At 47.3% G+C, this 19230-nt stretch overlaps 2 protein-coding genes across 6 annotated transcripts; both read right to left on the reverse strand.

Moving 5' to 3' along the window:
• Positions 1 to 1578: 1578 nt before the first annotated feature.
• On the reverse strand, positions 1579 to 9674 carry LOC117842004 (uncharacterized). Of its 5 annotated transcripts, none has more exons than XR_011897451.1 (9): positions 8579 to 9673; positions 8345 to 8492; positions 7742 to 7929; positions 7486 to 7657; positions 6978 to 7183; positions 6561 to 6683; positions 6374 to 6477; positions 4149 to 5903; positions 1579 to 3985 (listed from the first exon to the last, which is right to left on the reverse strand). XR_011897451.1 is itself a non-coding variant. In XM_034722338.2 (8 exons), the coding sequence occupies exons 1-8, from the start codon at positions 8661 to 8663 to the stop codon at positions 5769 to 5771; spliced, it is 1158 nt and encodes a 385-aa protein (XP_034578229.1). In that variant the 5' UTR covers positions 8664 to 9674; the 3' UTR covers positions 1579 to 5768. The 5 variants fall into 5 exon arrangements, 2 of the variants coding, with proteins under 2 accessions (XP_034578229.1, XP_034578228.1); XR_011897453.1 differs by having other exon boundaries at positions 1579 to 1872; positions 1962 to 5903; XR_011897452.1 differs by having other exon boundaries at positions 1579 to 1891; positions 1962 to 5903.
• Positions 9675 to 13143: 3469 nt separating this feature from the next.
• On the reverse strand, positions 13144 to 16455 carry LOC117842005 (uncharacterized). The gene is made up of 6 exons (XM_034722339.2): positions 16070 to 16455; positions 15608 to 15714; positions 14266 to 14374; positions 14014 to 14175; positions 13701 to 13874; positions 13144 to 13416 (listed from the first exon to the last, which is right to left on the reverse strand). Exons 1-6 carry the CDS (start codon positions 16358 to 16360, stop codon positions 13387 to 13389), a joined length of 873 nt encoding a protein of 290 aa, XP_034578230.1. The 5' UTR covers positions 16361 to 16455; the 3' UTR covers positions 13144 to 13386.
• Between the last annotated feature and the right edge of the window lie 2775 nt (positions 16456 to 19230).

Raw genomic sequence — 19230 nt, forward strand, 5'->3', positions numbered from 1 at the left:
TGGTGGTCGCCTTGTTGGCGATCGTACCCATCATCTTTGTCGGGACCGCCTTGGAGATCACCTCCAGCGCCATGCGGTCCTCCATGTAGTCATCGGTGCCCACCGCCATCCATAGGCCCCGCGCCTGCAGCATCACGCACATGAGCATCGTCTAGCCGAAGTAGTTCGTCTTCGTGAGCGCTGAGAAGGAGCCGCCGCCGCTGATCTCCTTGGTGACGGGATGGATCACCGGGCCTCTCTCGCCGCAGCCGCCGCATGGTGGTAGGCTCCTGTCTATTTTGTTTTGTGGAAGATAGATAAGAGTTGAAATTTCCAGCCCACCACGATCCATCTTAACCTTATCTTCTTATTCCTCACCTTCTTCCCCTACCCTCTCATTTGTTTATGGTCCACTGAAAAAAAATGTTGGATAAAAAATATTGTACAACATTTTTCAAAAAAGTTGGACCAACATTTTTTTTCTTAAAAAGTTGAAGCAACATTTCTTCGGAAAAAAAATTTAAAGAAGAAGTTGAACCAACATTTATTTGGAAAAAGTTGAGCTAACATTTCTTTAGAAAAAGTTGAATCCAACATTTTTCGGAAAAAAAATTGCATTAACATTTTTAAAAAAAATCCTTGATTTTTTTCACCGCTGGCCGTGCCTTCTTCTCCGGCTCTGGCTCCGACGGCCAATGGCGGTGGCATGCAAAAGGCCGTGTGGTCGGCGAGCCCGCGCGGCTGTAGGCGGTGCGCCGCGAGCAGGGCACAAGGCGGCGGCGCAGGCAGGGGAGAGGGGAGCAGGGAGGAAGGGAGTGAGGCTAGGATTTGGATGGTGGCGATTTCACAAAATTGAATATTTGCACGAATCTCAAGCATTGGATGGAAGGTACCATAAAAAATCTTCCGTAAGATGGGTTGGATTTCCACGTGGCGGCGGGCTGACGGCGGGCGACGCATCAACGACGGCGAGCGCAAGGGCCACGCGGCGGACCCAATTCCCCAACGCGGGCCTCAAACAAAACAAGGATGGGCTCAAGAAACTGGGCCTCCGCTTGGCCCAGCCGCGCTGCCGCGTCCCCCATCTTCAGCAGATCGAATCGGTCGCCGTAACCTCCCGATCCAACGGCTATAAATACCGTCCGGGGTGGACGGTAAATGAAACTAGTAATTGGCCTTGCGCGCGGTGTGTTACATGATTTGATGCTTTGTTGTGGATGAAGTGTTAGAAATAAACAGGGTCTGATAATAACATATTAGATAAGCACATATTTACATACAATATATAATATTGTTCTATATAACTTAGTAACAGCATAGTTTCATGGTAACTTCAAATCCATGGGACCATACAATACTCGACGTACCACATATAACAATATAACATTGTCCTATCAAATTTCGGACAAGCAAGGTAGCACCCTAGCTTAGCATGAGCAGGCATAGATTATTTACAACATAACTAAGATGGTGTTTGATTCGTGCTAAGGTAATGTAAACACAAAGGGAATCAATTACCCCCTTTGTTTGGTGGCGCTTTGATAATGTAATCAAATTACGGTGTGGGTGTTGTATCTGATTACGATAGGGGAGGAGAGATAACAAGCTGGTATAGATATTATTTAGGTAAGGGATTTGATTACAGTGTCAATTGATTACAAACTACCGCAACCAAATATATGTAATGGAATTCGTTACCCTCAATGATCAAATTACATTACATTTAAGCTAACCAAACATCAAACTACGTTACATTTGAGCTAACCAAACATCACCTAAGAGTAGTCTTGGGTATGGTAGACTTGATCACTTGATAGCATAGGTGGAAACAGCACCGCCATCATACTGCTTGTGGACGTGTTGTTGATTGTGCAATGCAGAAATGTTGGAGACCTTTAATTTGTAAGATGGTCTGCTCAAATATGCAATGAACTGAGGAAATTGGAAAGAATAAACCTCATTCAATAGTAAGTAATAGTTACCTTGTAGCTTATCTCCATTCCTTTCGTTCACAGTAAAAAAAAAACAGTGCTTACGGATTCAAAAGTCCGAGCACCTCGAGATCACTAGAATGTCATAGAAAAAGTAGCAAAGGATTATTTTTTTAATCTCATTTGCTACTAAGTTGTCGAAAGATAAGTAGTTGGACCTTTCATCACAGGGGAAAACATGGCAATAGCAATATGAGTCAAAAGTATTGGGCTAAAAAAATTCAAAAATCCTTGCTTGCCAGTAAAGTGGACGATGTATGCTGTGTCCCATACACACTGTATGCTCTGTCCCATACAATCGAAACTCCAGATGGTGATAAAAATGCAGTGAGGAATTTCCTCCTGTCATGCAGAATGTTTTATTTAAAGAGATCGAGGAGCCAACTTAGTACTTCCCTAAATATCTCTCCATCATTTATGCATATAATTCAACCTTACCTGTAAATAAACAGAACGCAAAAGGAATGCAGTATTAAGACCAATTTGCTTTTCTCCATAAATAGCAAAATTAAAAGACTATGCACCATTGGTAGCAGGTTTGATTATTAGTTTGCAATAAGAAGAATTGGACATTATAACTATCTTGCAACAAATATGCTATTAGCAAACGTGACAGGAAGCACTATAAAAAAATAAAATTAATATATTTAGAACCTAACAAAAAGCGGTGCTGTACCCTGAAAGCTTTAATTAGAGAGCATATTTTCTATAATAGATGTTCCATGAGAACATCAAGAGCTTATCATGTAGATGTATAACAGTCACTGGTTATCAGTTATCCATCATGTTTAGACTACATCTGAGTATGCCACATGAAAGTATTTATTTGCAGGAGCAGGTTGGTTCACTAAGATAATCCTCGAGGCGAGTACTTTGACACTGGGATATGGATGAAATAACAGTTGACCAAAAAAACAAGGAAAGAAACATCGAATTTCACTTTTCTATCCGTGCTGTTATTGTCATTGTGCGCAGAAGGATAATTTCATCGGCATTTCTAATTATTAATGTCTTTTGTGGTTCTAGCGTTCTGGATAATCTCCTTGATGAAATGCCTCGGCTTTAAGAATATAGTGCATATATTGTCTCCTGTTATTTTGTGAGGAGCATAAATATTGTTTCCAATGTTTAGGACAAACAAAATTTAGAATACAAAAGGTAACATATACTTAGAAAATGAGAAGGCACTTTGTGATAACAGAGCATCTCACTGAATTAGATTTAATATAAAATGGTAGGACCACCCATGCCATGTTGTGCATATTCATTTGTCAAATCAAATAGCTTTAGGGAAAATAGCAACAATATTTGGCATAATTTAAATTCAATATATAAAAGCACAGCACGGCCTCAAAGTCAGCCTAATTCAGTAATCAAATGAACACATGCATTGCAACTGTATAATAAGACTTACCAAGATGGTAAAACCACGGCTCCAAGCAACACTGCTCAAGCTATATTGAAAAGGAAACTATAGGAAGCACCATATCAATATATGCACTAAATAACTGCTGCCATGAAACCTGCACCTAAAAAAAGTAGCAGAGACAAGCACATCTTCCCTACATAACGACAGTGTGGCCTCCAACTATGCTGCTCTGTTCAGATTAACTCATAGAAATCTAGTTGTGAAAGAGATGATAAAAAAGCAAACAATGTGATTCCTTTTTTTTATTCATCAGCAATAAAAGCCTGGCATTAGAATCCTAAAGCAGGGTCTTGGCCACAGTCTATTCCTAGCAAACTTATCTAAGGTCATAGTCAATGCGATGCAACCCAATTAACTTCCCAAGGAGAGGTGGCAATGAGATGCGGAACTGCGGAAATTATGTAGTACAAAATGACTGCATTTGTTCTTTCCGCCTTTCCCTTTCGTGTTTAGCCATAACACCAATACATGCAGAATTAAAAAGGAACAGGAAACGGCACCAGATTACAGTAACCAAGCTTACCAGGCGACAGGCATCAACCTTTAAGGTGGAATCACCCTGGTTTGTGGTTTCCTTATCATGTACCTTGCACAGGAGGATAACAAATGTAAATTTAATTGGAGAACCGAACACTAAGATGGGGAAACCAAAAATTGAAATAGTACAAACAGCAAGACTACAGATTGGATATCCGCAGGTGAAATAGAAATAAAATTATTGTAGATTGGGGGAGGATGAACGGAGTCACCAAAACTTTCGGATGGAAATCGACAGCAGCAGACTCTATCAGGGAAAGGCCCGCCTGGCCCCCCTTGTCGCAGCCTGCAAGGACCTGTGCCGCTTGCCCTCACTTGGTGCGGCATTTGGATGACCACCATACCATCTCCACCACGACGCGCTGCTGTGCTACAGGGCCGCACTAATCGGCGGTGAAGCGCGCCGCAGAAGTACAGCGCCTCCCTCGCCGATGAACCGCACCCCCCTGAACGGAGCCGAGAAGATGAGGAGACATGCTTTGAGGAGCCTAGGCACACAGGTGATGGAGGCAAGGTCGGGGCGGCCGCGGGAAGATGCGGAGCGGACCGCGGAGGCGAGGGGCGAGGAAAGAAGGATAGATGAAGAGATGAGGAGACGAATCGCCCGGTGAATCTCGCGAAGATTCCAGCCAACCGCCGGGTGACACATTAGCGGCACATGGTAAATCGCGGTTAGGATAAATCGAAACCGTGAAACTGGAATCAAACGGCGTAAATATTTTTTACCATCGTGGATACTGCGATTACTCGCATAGCTTGCCGCGTTTCATGTCTTCTATATTCTATATTCTATACCGTCCACCCCGAGCACCCGAGCGGCCGAGCCTCCGGGCCAGGCGCGCTATCGTGCTCGCCGCGCCGTCGCGCTTGGCATCGCCGGCGGCCGCGCCGTCGCGCCACCCTCCCCTAGTGTCATACACGCGGCATTCGTCCCCGCCTACGCCATCTACCGCGCGCCTCCACTCGCCGCATCGCGCTCCGCGGTGGCGGCGCCGACATCTTCCCCGCGCCGTCGTGCCCGCGGTCAGGATCACGCCGTCACCCGGGACGACAGCGCCCAGCCCCGCAGCGCGTATTTCCCCCGACCCCGCAGCTCTGGCGCATTTCGCCTCCCAGATCGAGCGTGCCGGAGCGGACCTGCGAGTGTGGGTTCTGGCGGCGCGGGTTCTTCAGTCAGCCGTTCCGTTCACCCCCGCGATGTCTATCTAGATCGAGGTGAGGGGGCGCCACCGGGTAATCAGTTGGGAATGGAACCTGCGCACATCTGAATTCTGAACTTCTCATGCGGAGCAGAGGCGCACCACCGGCTAGCTCAATTGTCCACTTGGCACAACGCCACAGTGACCATGATGAAGTTATCGCACACGAAAACTTGGGAAACACCACATGGACAACAATTTAGATAACACAGAACAGAAACAAATTGCTCCTTTTGCTGCAACCTGCTGATGATGGCATTACATTACAGGTGCTGTATTACACACAGGTGTTTGATGCTATCCCTTACAGAGCCGAGACCCTGTTAAACGAGGGGAAAGGCTCAATAGACTGCATAAAGGCTCGTCGGATATTAGAAGACTTCCTCCTGCAGTTCACGGAAAACTATTCACACAATATAAAGGCACGTCCGGCTCCGGCCTATATGCAACTATACAAGCATGTATGATAGAAACAGGATTCGGTGTCTTGCATAACCATAGTCATGCACATTGGTGCCGTCCATTGTATTGTCTAGTGGGTATTTTCTAGGTACAGTACCATGTGTACACTGCTAGCTAAAGAAGGCGAGACTCCTTGGTTTTGCTTATTTACAAATCAATCGCATGCCATAGCTACGATTGCAACAATTTATCTGAAAACCGAAGTAGAAGGATCACGATGCAGAGGAAAATAATGGTGGCTTCAATGACTGCATCTAAGGCCATCAGCTGCTCTGCTGCAATCTCAAAAGTTTCACGCCCACGCACCTGTCCAACATGAGCTTTGTTATAAGTAGCAATCCAGGGAATCCTTTTTTTTTACTGAACGATTTAACATATCTGTGAGTGAAAATTATGGTGCTACATGATATAGTGACACTAGCATTTTCTGGTACAAATAAATTGTGACAAACAACAAGCACATGACATCAAAGCGAATATAAAGCAAGACTTCAGTGTTGCTGTTATTCTTTCGAAAATATTAGGACCCAACACTAACAGTTACAAAAGGTACACTTCCTACTTACGTGTAACTAGATGCTGAAATACCACTAGACATAACATGTCAAGGTAGAAAATAGATGCTGAAATACCACAGTTGGCTAAAGAAAACAAAGCAAACTTGGTGAATATCATTAACATGTACTTTAAAAAAATGAGCCTACCAGGGACTGCTAACTTTTTATACTGCATAAAGAGAAGTTAATGATCCATGATATCAGGGAAGAAATTCGAACCTCTAAAAGATAACTCAATTTAATGGGGAGGTTCTGCTCTGCATGTTGGATACAGTAACGTAACATATCCAATATAGCCAGATCAGTTTGGTAATCATCAGATCCTGTGTAGAATATATCAGATGAAGTACACTCATAATACAGCATATTAAAAGTTTGAAACATGATACAAGCAATGATGGAGTACCTGGTATATCAAAAATTTGCTGGACAGGAATGCCTAGTAGATCTACTAACTTGTTTTGAACACGAGCACGTTGTTGTATCGATAGTCTTTCACCGTTTGTGACCACAACAACAGGTTTATCATCTGCAGTAATGTTTGTCATAATTACATTCTTCTCTACTAAGTATTAAAATATCAACGAAAAACAATGTTCACAAAACAAGTTGACAATACAAACCAACAATTTATATGTAATGCTATATATGGCAAAAACACAACAATATGTGTATGGGCATTTTCCATAGCACGGGTCATACCAGTTACAGGAATATGATAGTAACGAAATGTATATTTATTCATCAATATATGTGAAAAAAAACTATTTTAGTAAAACTTTCTATTGTAAAAGGCAGACCAAACATATTAGCAAACCCCTACCTCCAATTGATAAGCATGGATACATAAATGTTTGACGCAGTATGTCAATGTAATCTTCCGTGTTACTCTCAATTGCCTGAAGGATAGAAACACCGTCAACAACAAATATCACAAAGTTGACCTTCCTGGTTTTGCAACGAAGATAACTGAACTGATTCCCCAATGGTTTAATGTCCTTAGTATTATTGCCTTCATTAGTATCCCTGCTAAAAGTGCAGAACAAATTCATTGAGCCATGTGTTTCTATCTTAAGGCTACAAGAAAATTAAGAAAATGAAACATATGTACCAAGCAATACTAATACATAAAAATATTGTAGATCCCTTGTGATGTACATTCCAATGTATAAAACATGTAACAGGCTCTTGAAATAATTCATTTCATGGTTTTCTATTAAGGAATTAACTCAAACATAGATTTTCAAGTAGAATTAATTGGGTACCTAGCAGCATGAGGTAAAAAAAAAATCCCCGGCTAAGATAAGAGAATATAACTACAAAATGCTTACCCAGTCGCTATCTCCCCATGGCTGATTCCCTTTGTCATCCACTTCTGCAGTGTCTTGAAATTATTTTGTGGGTTGCATGATAAGCTCTGTGTATCATAAATACATATAGCAGTTGAATTCCTTGGAACTGGATACTCACGAAGGAAGACTGTACCATTTGATTTTGAATTTCCTAGCAAAATAAACAGTAATAGTAAAATCAAGTACAGTCGTGCATCACGATGAAATAGCACCCAGGAGAAGGTTAAAACCTTACCTGACACCTGTGCTCGATCTGGTGCAGAAGGGTCATCATCCTTGTCAAAGACCCTTGTAATTCGGTTCACAAGGGTGCTCTTGCCAGCACCTCTAGGGCCCACTAGCAGAAGTGTAGTGATCTCAGGCAAGATATAGTCCCCAGCTTTTGCTCCGCCAGCTCCCTCAATGCAATCCCCAGGCTTATACCTGCTCATAGACTAAGTTTCTAATAAAACACTTACTGAGTAAAAGATTAATAAAGTGAACTTTCTTAGGGACTTACAAGCACATCGCAACACTGTTCTGTTAGTTGCCGATTATTAATCTCTTCCAGTAATTAGATTTGGTGGTTTAATGGACAAACCCAGAAATTTCAGTCTTGAAACATATCGTAGTTGTTTGATAAACAGGTAGAATATTATGTTCAAGATGCGATCGTTGTACTTTGTATTAGAAACTGTAATGTGAGGATAGTTGTATTCTGCTTTTATATACCATAATTCAACACCGAAACAGGGTTTTGGGAAAGACGAGCGGAAACAGATTCATTTAATTATTAGAATTTCGGACTCTACCGATTGTGTTGTTAAAAAAAAAGAGAGAGAGAAAAAGATCAGGTTACCTCCTGATGAACTCTTTCGCCTCCCGCAGGTGGTCCTGCAGCCGGCGGCCGAAGTGTCGAGCATCCACCTCGGCGTGGTCGTAGACAGAGCACTCATCGGATTCTTCGTCGTCGGAGACCGGCGAGACGGCCACGTACTCGGCGAACTCTGCACCTCGACAAACAGGTAGTTCAATAAAGTGATCGTTCCAGATTGGGAACTGTGAGATCATAGGGTAGTGGCAGAGCAATCACCAGGACGAAGGACCTCCGACGAGCACGACGGTGAGGAGGGGATGCTGGTGGGGGTGAGATCGCCGCCGCCGCCGCCGCCGCCCATGGAATTTACCTCGAATTTCGCGGAGTTTGGGTTTTCCTCGGGAGGCGGTTTGGGGGGCGGCGAAGACTGAAAAAGAGGAACGGGGAGGGGAGAAGCTACAAGGAGGCAGATGCGCTGGGAACAGGCGGAGCTAAACTTACTAAACTAGTTGCTAAACTTTTAATCGCTAAACTGCTAAATACCCTAACTAAGTTTTTATTGCTAAAACTTGCTAAAAGGTGAGTTGGACAACCTATACCCCTTATTTATTGCTTATCTCCCCCTCCTGCGCACCTTTAGTAAGGGTAGATAGATCTTTTTACAGCTCATTAAATGCCTTTTAGTAAAAGTATCCAAACAGCTTTTGCTAAAATTTAATAACTAAAGTTTAGCAACTTTTAGCAAAAAGTTTAGCAAGAGGAACCAAACAGACCCTATTTTCCTCGTTGATTTCGTCTTCCGGCTGCTGAAGTTGGCTTTTCTGGGCGCTCCTATATGGCTTCCGGAATTCAGTTAAGCTTTGAAACTTTAACAGCCCACTAAGCCCAATTAACTTCCGTAACAATAGACTGCTTGCTATTCCATTAGATTTCGTGGGAACTTTTGCACATGCTGACTTTTTCCGCACTTTTAGACTTTTTCCACGAGATGGATTTTTTCAAATTATATTCAACATTTGATTTCAAATGTCAAAATGCATTTTATATGCATTCAACATTTTCATATACATGATTCAACATTTTAGAAAAACTAGTTCAACAATTTTTATATAAAATGTTGAAATATTATAATCCAAATGTTGAAATATTGGATGCAAAATGTTGAAAGTGCTTGTTGGAAATGTTGATGTTCACACAGTTTAAAACGACGAGAGACACAACATTCAAAAAATCCAGTAACCATCAGACCTGAGTGCTAATCTGTTGAAAAGCATGATTCGGCAAGTGAGAGGTTAGAGAAAGCATGCACCAATCCATCCGTAGTCATACAGCGCGTGATTACTCCACAGTTTCACGACCCCCGCGTCGCTCCCCCCGCAGGCGACACGGGCGGCGCCCTAGCCGCCGCCAAACACCCCCCAACCCTCTCGAGACCACCTCGCCGCCGCCAGAGGGGGTCGCCGGAAGCCCGTGCGGCTCCCGAGGACGGCGGCGGCGGGGCAAACTAGTAGGCGCGGGACGACGCAAGTGGTTGTGGCCGGGCGGCATGCCGGAGCGGCGGCAGCCCGGATCCGGCCCCACTGTGGGCGGATCCAGCTTCCCCACCCCCGGATTTGTTGCCCCCGACCCACTCCGGCAAGTGACAGGCGGCGCGGAGGGTGGTCGCGCCACGGCGACGGCGGCCCGGGTCCAGGACGGCGGGCGTGACAGCCGGCACGAGGAGTGAGGCTGTGCACGGCAGCGGCGGCCACGGCTAGGGATGAAGAGTTCGCACGCGGCGGCGGTCGGCAGTGGAGGCAAGGCGTCCCCGGGCCAGGAGAGGCGTGGGGCGGCGTCTTGGGTGGGGGTGCAGATCGATGACTGGGACGTGGGATCCACGACCAGGGCGCAGAGCGCCAGCACCAACGCAGGGTGGCAGCTAGGAGGGTCGTCTCTACTGGCGGCTGCCAAGGGGCAACGGGCAGCAACCGGGACCTGGTACAGTGCGTCGGGGGATCACAACATCTGTCGGCAAGGCGGCAAGGCGACAGGCGCGTGCAGTGCACGCGCGGGCATGGAGGGCTAGACCGGGCATCCCCGTGGCATGACGGCGAGCGGCGGCGGCGGCAGCGAGCACAGCGCGGGGCCACGGGGTCGCTTGTGGTAGGCTCGGCCCTGCTGCGAAGCCGCACGACGCGGACGCGTCAGCCCGGTGACAGAGGAGGCGCGGAGGAGGCGCCAACTAGGAGGACAACGGAGGAGGAGACGCGGAGAAGGTGCGGCGACCGGCGGCGGCCCGTGGAGAATTGCGGCGCGAAGGGGGTGTCGGCGCGGAGGATGGCGGCACGGTGATGGCGCCGGCGTAGGAGGCGCCAGCACGAGCCGCCGCAGGGCGCGGCGCGAAGGTGGCGCCAGCACGGAGGACAGCGGCGCAGAGGAGGCGCTGTGCGCAGGCCGCTCGCAGGGTGGCGTGGGGCACGGCGCGAGGAGGATGACAGCCAACAAGCAAGCGGTGGTGGAGGTTCGGCGGCATTGTGCGAGGAGGCACGACGGTGACACCGTCCCAGATGGACTGTCGTGACTGTGGCCGGGAGTGCCATGCCGTGAGCGTGCAGGGATTGGGATGTTCTGGGCGAAAGCCCTCGCCAACGTTCTTATTGGTGGAGATGACGGTGGCACCCTAGGACGTCGTTCTCCCCGTTGGGGGCGTCATTTCTGAGCTACAACCCTGCTACACGGGTCCTCTAGGTGAAAACTCTGTTCAGATTCTGGACGAGCGACGGTGGCACCATTGGCGTCGTCTCTAGAGACCCATCTCGGTCTGTGTCATTCCTGGTTCATTAGTTATGGACAGTCACAGCCAGTGGCAACAATTCTGCCGCGTGGCAAGCTGGACGGGTGTTGCCGAGGTCACGTGGAGGCGTTCGCAGTTATGGTGCGGCAAAGGGGTTGTCGTATGGTTGTCGGTCTTGGTCGCTTGTAGCGGACCATGGCGGCTAGTGCTGCTTGACTTCGGTCAATGCGGTGTGGGACTACGTAGGAGGACGGCGCTTGCGGCAATAGCATCATGGGATAACTAGGCTTGTAGTGGACCGCGGTGGGTTGCTCAGCTTAGCTAGGCTATCCGGTGCGGTACATCATTGGAAGACGGCGCAAGCGACTTCTCTAGCTTGCTGACATGGCGGCGGATGCTTTTGTGCAGATGAAGCAATGAGGCAAAGTCGACATGCGGCACTGGCTTGGCTAATCGACGGAGATCTTGTGGAGCGGGGCAACATTGCTCACCACTCTGACAGCGATAAAAGAAACGAATCCGTGACGTGGAGTACTATGGCAAGTGTGGCGAGGTCTCCGCACGTGGTGTTTCTTCGAGGTGATGAGACCGAGGTAGAGTCCAACGGCGGATGTGGCGAGGCCCCCGCGAGTTGTCTTATCGCGGTGGCGACTGCGAGGCAGCCTGCGAGAGGTCCGGATTCGGTGGTATCACTCTGTCAGGTGGAGCGTGATGTTGCAGCGGCACTACAGCAGAGGGTCCCGCATGGCGGTGGCCTTCTTGGTGTGGTACAGTTGTTTTTATTGGTTCCCTGTCGACGTCGGGTCGCGCTCGGAGGTTTCGGCGAATTATGAGCGGGGATTTTGGTGGGTGCCGCCGTAGCGAGCGGAGTGATGAGGTCGCGTTGATATTCCAATTCAACCGATCGGGTGTGACCGTTTTTTTGAGTTGAGTCGCGTTGAGATCCCAATCTAACCGGAGGTAGGGAAGTTTATTTTGTTTTTCTTTTCTCTTGTACCAGTACGAAACTCCTTGTTTTTAAATAATCGGCACGGCAGCTCTTCGTTTAAAAAAAATACAGCGCATGATTGTGGGTGGCAAGGCCAGCGCGCGGCGACAGCAGTACACACAAGCGACGGCAGCGGGCACGGCGCAGGCGGGGACGGCAGCGGTGGTGACGGCAGCAGGCGCGGCCCGCGCGGGGAACCGGAAGCGGCGGCGTGCGTGGGTGAGAGATCGAGAGTGTTGGGTTGAAGAGATTACATATCATCGGATGGATAAAAATACTCGCACGAATCTCAAACACCGAAGCCATATAGCAAATGGGCTTCCGGAAGAATACCGGGTTTTTCTGGTGGAAGGGATGGGAAGACGAGGAGATCGGCCTTTTATTCTTCTGGGCCGACGGCGAGTACTATATCGCGATGGTTCTGTTGTTGCTGGGCTCAGGTCGTCGCACTGGCATATCTAGATGGGCCTCGATGCGCTAGAAAGTCCTTGCCTGTCTGTGCTCTTGAAAAACCTGACGCCCACGCACGTTAGGCCAGGCGCGACGACCGCGGGTGGATCGAGCACGGGGATCATGGCGGCTCAGCTCCCAATCGCAAAACCGGAGGATGCATGCAACGTGCAGCACAGAAGTGCGCCGATGCCGGGGGCTGCAGCAGGTCGGTGTGGAGTAGGGAGAGGCCGCGGGCGGCGGGGGTCCAGAGCTGCGGTGCCAGCAAGGAGCGGAGCGCCGCCGGGCCCGGACTCCTCAGGCGTCTCTCCGCTCTGGCCACGGGGCCACATACCAGCAGCCGGAGACCGTGCAACCGTTTTGGATTGCCTCACCCAGTTCGCCGCACTCAACTCAACACAGTCTGAGGCCTTCGCAGCTCCGCCTCCGCGGCCAGCTCGAGCAGCAACCTGACTGACAAAGTGACAATGGCACCGTGGTTTCCTTTACGGCTTTACCTTCCACGGCCGATCCTCACTGAGAAAAAGGCCTTTTCTGTTTTCTGACGAACAAGTCAAGTAGTGGACGCTGCGCGTCACTTGTTCGGGGGCAATGCGTTTGGATCACAGGGATTATTCAAGGCACAAGCAGTGTTAAACAGGCCGTTAATTGGACACTCAAATGTGTATGTACATATCAGTAGTATTCGATACTGAAAGGCCTGTCACAGGACTAACTGCTCTCAGTTATTCCCTGGGGAAATGGAAAATATGTACAAGGCGCCGGGGCAACAACCAACAAGGGTTGACATTATGTACAAGGAGGCAGGCAACATCTTTTTTTTTCCCATTCTTTTCATTGCAGCTCATGTGAGATGACTCTGCAGTCAACTCGTTATACCTCAACCCCGATCCTCTCTGCAACCTGCAATACAATCATAAACAAGCACCCAGGTATGAGCAAACGCAAGAATCTGAAAAATTGATGCGGATATAGAACAGCAGGGGAACCCTGGGCCAAGTTGCCCTTTAGGAACCCAGCGCAAGTTAAATTGTTCCTAAATCTTGATGATGTAGAACAAAAACATAGTGCTGCCGGATCTTGAATTACTGTATAATAAACTAAGCTCTGTGTCTTATGCTACCTAATTGTTAGATTCTGTGCTTGGAGTTCTCAAGAAGTGTTGAGCAGAAGAGAAATATAGTTACCTCCTTGAAGGAGTAAACATCGCTGCCCCAAAGCCAGGCATCACAGCCTGCATCCCTAGCTCCCCATAAATCGTTCCTACGGTCATCGCCAATATGCACAGCTTCTTCAGGTTTCACGCCCAACAGCTCACATGCCTTCAAGAATATTGTTGGGTTTGGCTTTTCTGCTGCAACCTGTAAGTTGATCAACCAAGGAACAGAAACAGAGTTTAATAGACAAGATTAATAGTCATACAACTGTACAAGTGCAGGAAAAGCAGGGACAACCCTGTACACATGCTCATGTTTGCATGGTTTTGAAATGGAAACCCACCTCAGCAGATATGGCAACTGCATCAAACCAGTGATCGCATTTCAGGGCTTGCAAAAGTGGCCGAAGACGAGTGTCAAAGTTGGACACAACAGCTGTTTTTACACCAGCCCTTCTCAATGCCTGGAAAACGCGTCCTGCATCTGGATCACAGAGATGCCAAGCCTAGCAAAACATTCCACATTTTGTAAGCTTAGCAGACATACACCTAAAGAAGGTGGTCTGAAAACATTTAGATTACACACTTTATCTCACCTTTTCAGTCGTATAGTACTGATACAGTTCCTCAAAGTACTGCAGATCTGAGCAGCCTGTAGAGGAACTGACTATGTATTGCCAAAAGGGTCTTCCATCATTGACATACCTGGAGATACTCAGATACATTAAGACTGGAATTTGAGTTGTAGTCCATGCAGCAGCATGATTTTTAAAGATATGAGATCTGGAGGTTGAATAACTTTAATTACATATTCACATGCTTGGGGCTGTAAGGTCTCAGGCTGACAGCTCATTAGCTCATTTTAGTAACATAACAAACCCAAAAGTTTGCTCTGTTACATGGGTGGGCAAGCAAAATGAGCCACAAACAAATAACATTAAAGCACCAGTACTACTCTGGGCCACCACCCAAATATGCTGAGAAAAATAGTCGGTGATGCTTTTCAGATAAGATATTTCTCCTGATAAGAAAACACCATGGTAGTACTTGTATGTATGCTTGAGAAACACAAAACGCGGGTCAAATTGTTGCTTGTCAACTGTACAGTATTTGTACTCAAACAACTATACCGTGTATACTTTGTTTTTTTGTTTGTTTTGTCTTTTCTTTTAGTGTTGCCAAAACCATCAAACTTATGTTATTTCCGTCTGAGATCTAGATCTAGACATCATCATACTGAACAGGACTGCAATGATATAGTTCTCCCAGTTATTGACTTGTTCTTGCAAGGATGTCCAGTGCTATGATGTCACATCCTCTTACAGCTGATATTTGTCTTTGTCTAAATATTTTAAATTTACGGTACCTGAGATTAATTGATATATATGGCATGCTAAGCACATGAAAGATTCTCCCTAGCTCAATTTTGCATGTGCTTACAGTACCAAATTCTCCCTAGCTTTCTTGCAGCGAACCATTTTCAAGGTGATGGTTCCAAAAGGCTAAACCTCGGTGAAGTGAATGATAATTTTTAACCATTTTTGATACCATAGCTTGTCTGAATTGTACAAAAGCACTAGGTATGTGCTGTTTTTCAACAAGCATCTGACAGCATGCAGCAATCAACTGAGATCACATAACCCAGTTCAGGGGAGGAGCTGCGTGCAGTCATCGGGGTCAGCCGACCCTGATGGATTTAACTCTACTATAATTGCATCATGAAAGTAGCAAATCTCTCTTATATGTTTATAAGATTGCAAGATTTAGACCCCGATGACCCCAATGAAATAGATTTCTGGCTTCGCCCCTGACCCAGTTCCAGATGCTAGTTCTTTACTGCAGTGCGCTTGACCTTTCTCTTAAAAGAACTTTTACAAGCCAATATAAAGCCAAATACATGCACGACCTGGGGCTTCTGAATAGTAGCAAACGCATTACCTGAGGCGCGATTTACCCCATGGTTGCGCATAAGCCCGCCGGTACCTCATCAGGATCTCATCCTCTGAGTAGTCCACCCCATACTTTTGGCCGATCGTTCTGTATACCTGAAAAAACATTTAAACCAGCAGCAAACATCAGAACACATACATATAACCACCACAGAAAGGAGCCACCTCTGCAATTCCACGCGGAGCCAGCCAACCACTACCGAAGAACACTATCAGATCTCTCCATAGCACTGCCCGAAACTAGACATATACTAGAGCTAGAGCAGAACAACAACAGATCAGGTCAACTCCAATCACGCAGCCTCAGGGCCGCGCACAGCAGAAATCGGCATGCATGCCGCCGCAATTGCTACTCATGGCCAGAAATGGGACATGCAAACCACCAGATCACACGCGCAACATGCAAGGCGGAGAGCAATCGGAGATGCGGGCAATGGGAATCGAAGCGCACCTGCGCCATGGGCTCGGTGGGGGCGAGGAGCGTGCCGGCGGCGTCGACGAGGATGGCCTTGTGCGTGATGTCGCCGTAGATGGCGCGCCGGTAGTCGTAGTACTCCCGCGCGCCTGCGCCCATGATCTCCCACCTCGCGACCGCGGCGGCCACCGCGGCGGCGGCCGCCGCCCCCGCGTCCACGGTCACCTCCGCCGCGGCCGTCGCGAGCAGCCGCCTCTCGCCGCGGGCGCCAGCAGCGAGCGCGGGCCGGAGCCGGTCGGCCGCCGAGCGCAGCAGCGCCGCCGCCATTGCTCGCGAGGCGGTGGTGGTGGTGAGGAGAGGAGCGTGCGCCTCGGGTGGCGGGGCCCGGTGGCGGGCGCGGGCGGTGGTGGCGTCCCCGTGCCGTCCCCCAGCTTCGCGCGCGCGGCTTGAGTGTGGGGCTGCGGGCGTGGCCTTCTGGGTGTTGGGGTCGGGGAACTGGTGCTGGTGGTGGCAGTTTATAGGAGCCCAGGCGTGGCGACTGGTGACTGAGGCCGCTCGGCGTCAGGCTTTGCTTTCTGCTTCGTTGGGTTTCATTTCAGGCTTGCAGGGTTTCAGCCTTCAGGTGATCAGGTGCTGTTTGGGTCTCAAGTCAAAGGAATTTGCCTAATTTAGTGTTAGCATCTTGGACATGTTTGGTAGGAGTAGGCTAAAAGCAGGCGAACATAGGCATGCTTTTGTTTTAGCATAAAGATTCCAATCATGAGTTCCGTCCGTGTGTTTTTCTTTTCATGTTTTAGGCTTTTAGCTACTCCTTAACGAAACTCAAAGTGCAATGTTTACCCATTCGTGTTTTCATATACTGAAGCAAACAAGAGTTTTCACATGTGTTTTTCATCTTGACCAATAGCTATGTGTAAAAAATGCATCCAAACCAACCACTACTTACCAATTTGTGTTTGTATTCTGAGCGTAGACATAGAAAGGCAGTGTTGTCATGCTGTAAGGAAACATGATACGGAAAAGTTCTGATCAAATATTGCAATTTGCGCATAAAAGACATGAGTTTGTGCGCCATTTGCGATGTGAAGGAGCATTTTCGAATAGCTAGATTGACGAGAGCTAAGAAGAAAACTGTGAAGGTGTGAGATGGTGAACAAGAGGATATAAGTGGAGGGAGAACATGAAGCCCAATGCATAAAACAAACACTTAATTTTTAAATATATTTCAGAATATGCCAAGTAGATTGCTTCGACTATTTTTAAGATTTGGGAGTACTACAAAAGTACTTCCTCCATATTGAAATATTTATCGCCGTTAACTTTTTCTCGTAACGTTTAACCATTCGTCTTATTCAAAAAAAATTTGTAAATATCATATATTTTTTTGACTTACCTTACTAGGTATTTTGAGCATGACTTATTTTGTTCATATGTTTGCAAGAAATTTTTAAATAAGACGAATGGTCAAACATTATGACAAAAGCCAACGACGACAAATATTTTAATACAAAGGTGGCATTAGAAAGATAAGAAAAGGAAAGGAAAGAAACACGTTGATCAACCAAGAACGCTCGTGCTCGTCTAGTCGATGCAGAGGTTGCTTTACGAGCACCGTCCTTTAAGTGCTCTCCAGTGCTTTGCGCTTCTTCTGCTTACAAAGTGAAGTGGAAGTGTGGTGTGGATGGAAGTTGGAACCGAGTGTGCGTGTGTGTGGCCGCGATATTTTAATCCATTATTTTCACCTTAACCGTATGTTCCACTAAGCACTACCAGATGCAGACATAAACTAAAACCATTTTTGTTTAGGTATAAAGCTCACAATCAGCTGCCCAACAGAGCCAATGGTTTTCCGTTCTGCCACTTCAGTTTTTGCACACACGTGCTTGGCAAGTAGCGTTAACGATGCCAAAACCAAGTTACCTTACACATCATCTTCTTTAATTTACTTCAAGAGAGAACATGGTATCAGTAATACCACCAGTATCTTTGCGCTCATTGGCTCGAGCAGAGTCCATCGATTCATCCCCCGGTCACGCCACGCCCACCGAATCTTCGCCCACGCTGTTGGCCTGACGCGTGACGCACCGGCGGAGGGGCAGCGTTCGTAGACGACGCCATCAGTTAGGGCGGTTAGTCGGGACTAAAATTCATGGCATATCGAATATTTAGATGCTAATTAGAAGAACTAAATATGAGCTAATTATAAAACTAGTTACACAGACGGAGACTAATTCGCGAGATGAATCTATTAAGCTTAATTAATTCATCATTATCACATATTTACTGTAGCGTCACATTGCCAATCATGAAGTAATTAGACTTAATAGATTCGTCTCGCAAATTAGCTTTCATCTGTGCAATTAGTTTTATAATTAATCTATATTTAATACTCACAATTAATATTTAAACATTCGATGTGACTGGAATTTTAGGAGGTTCTGAAGAACCAAACACCCCTTACTCATCCACTTGTTTTTTTTTTTCCGTCTGCCCTTCTTTTAGAAAGGAGAGAATCGTTTCTCCTTTTTTTTTTCCCCCTTTCTCCATTCCAGTTTCCGAATTGTTTTCGTGATGCGTGGAATGGAAGTATGGGACGAACAAAATCCTCCGAAAACAAGGCAACCTCATCCGCCGGCACCGGTTCCAACAAGGGGCGGCATGGCATGGCATGGATTGGCAACCACCACCACGCCCGCTGCAGCAACACGCGCGTCAGCGCCATCTTCCCTCATCACGCCGGTGCCGTAGCCCACGCCGCGCGCATCTCGCCTCGCGCGGCAGGCCGTGCGCGGATGCTGCGAGCGCGGGCGGGCGCGTGGCCGAAACCGCGGCACGTACGCCGCGTCGGGTGGTCGCGGGGATTTGATCTCCCAGCACATCTTCCGCGCGTACTACGCAACGCGCATCTGGTCAGTCTGTTAGGCATAGGACACTGATCGCAGTTTCATTTCAGCACATATCCTGGCACACGAAAAATCTTCCGGGATTTATGTTCTTGCTACCTGTCAGGCTGTCAGCTATCGGTCCCGCGTAACCTTGACGCCTCGCGTTTTTAGCCTGAATCCGATACCCCTCTCCAACAAACTGTCAAAAAGAAAAAAACAAAGGAATTTGTATGCAGCGTACTAGTTTCGAGGTCCAGGTGCAAGTACACCAGGACCAGGGAAACCTTTGATCTCCAGTAGCTGCAGGCGGAT

This window comes from Setaria viridis, chromosome 2, assembly GCF_005286985.2.
Source record: "Setaria viridis chromosome 2, Setaria_viridis_v4.0, whole genome shotgun sequence".
Taxonomy (NCBI): Eukaryota; Viridiplantae; Streptophyta; class Magnoliopsida; order Poales; family Poaceae; genus Setaria; species Setaria viridis.

Bases quoted from the DNA above. Each gene is read 5' to 3' on its own strand.
- LOC117842005 (XM_034722339.2), bottom strand. From the start codon at position 16,360: ATGGCGGCGGCGCTGCTGCGCTCGGCGGCCGACCGGCTCCGGCCCGCG. The intron at 14,176-14,265 runs GTGAGATAAAGT...ATGTTTTGCTAG, and splicing joins AGTACTATACGACTGAAAAG to GCTTGGCATCTCTGTGATCC. The intron at 13,875-14,013 runs GTGGGTTTCCAT...ATCAACTTACAG, and splicing joins CAGTTGCCATATCTGCTGAG to GTTGCAGCAGAAAAGCCAAA.
- LOC117842004 (XM_034722337.2), bottom strand. From the start codon at position 8,663: ATGGGCGGCGGCGGCGGCGGCGGCGATCTCACCCCCACCAGCATCCCC. The intron at 6,684-6,977 runs GTAGGGGTTTGC...ACATTACTGCAG, and splicing joins TCCATGCTTATCAATTGGAG to ATGATAAACCTGTTGTTGTG. The intron at 5,904-6,373 runs GTTCGAATTTCT...CATGTTGGACAG, and splicing joins AATTGAGTTATCTTTTAGAG to GTGCGTGGGCGTGAAACTTT.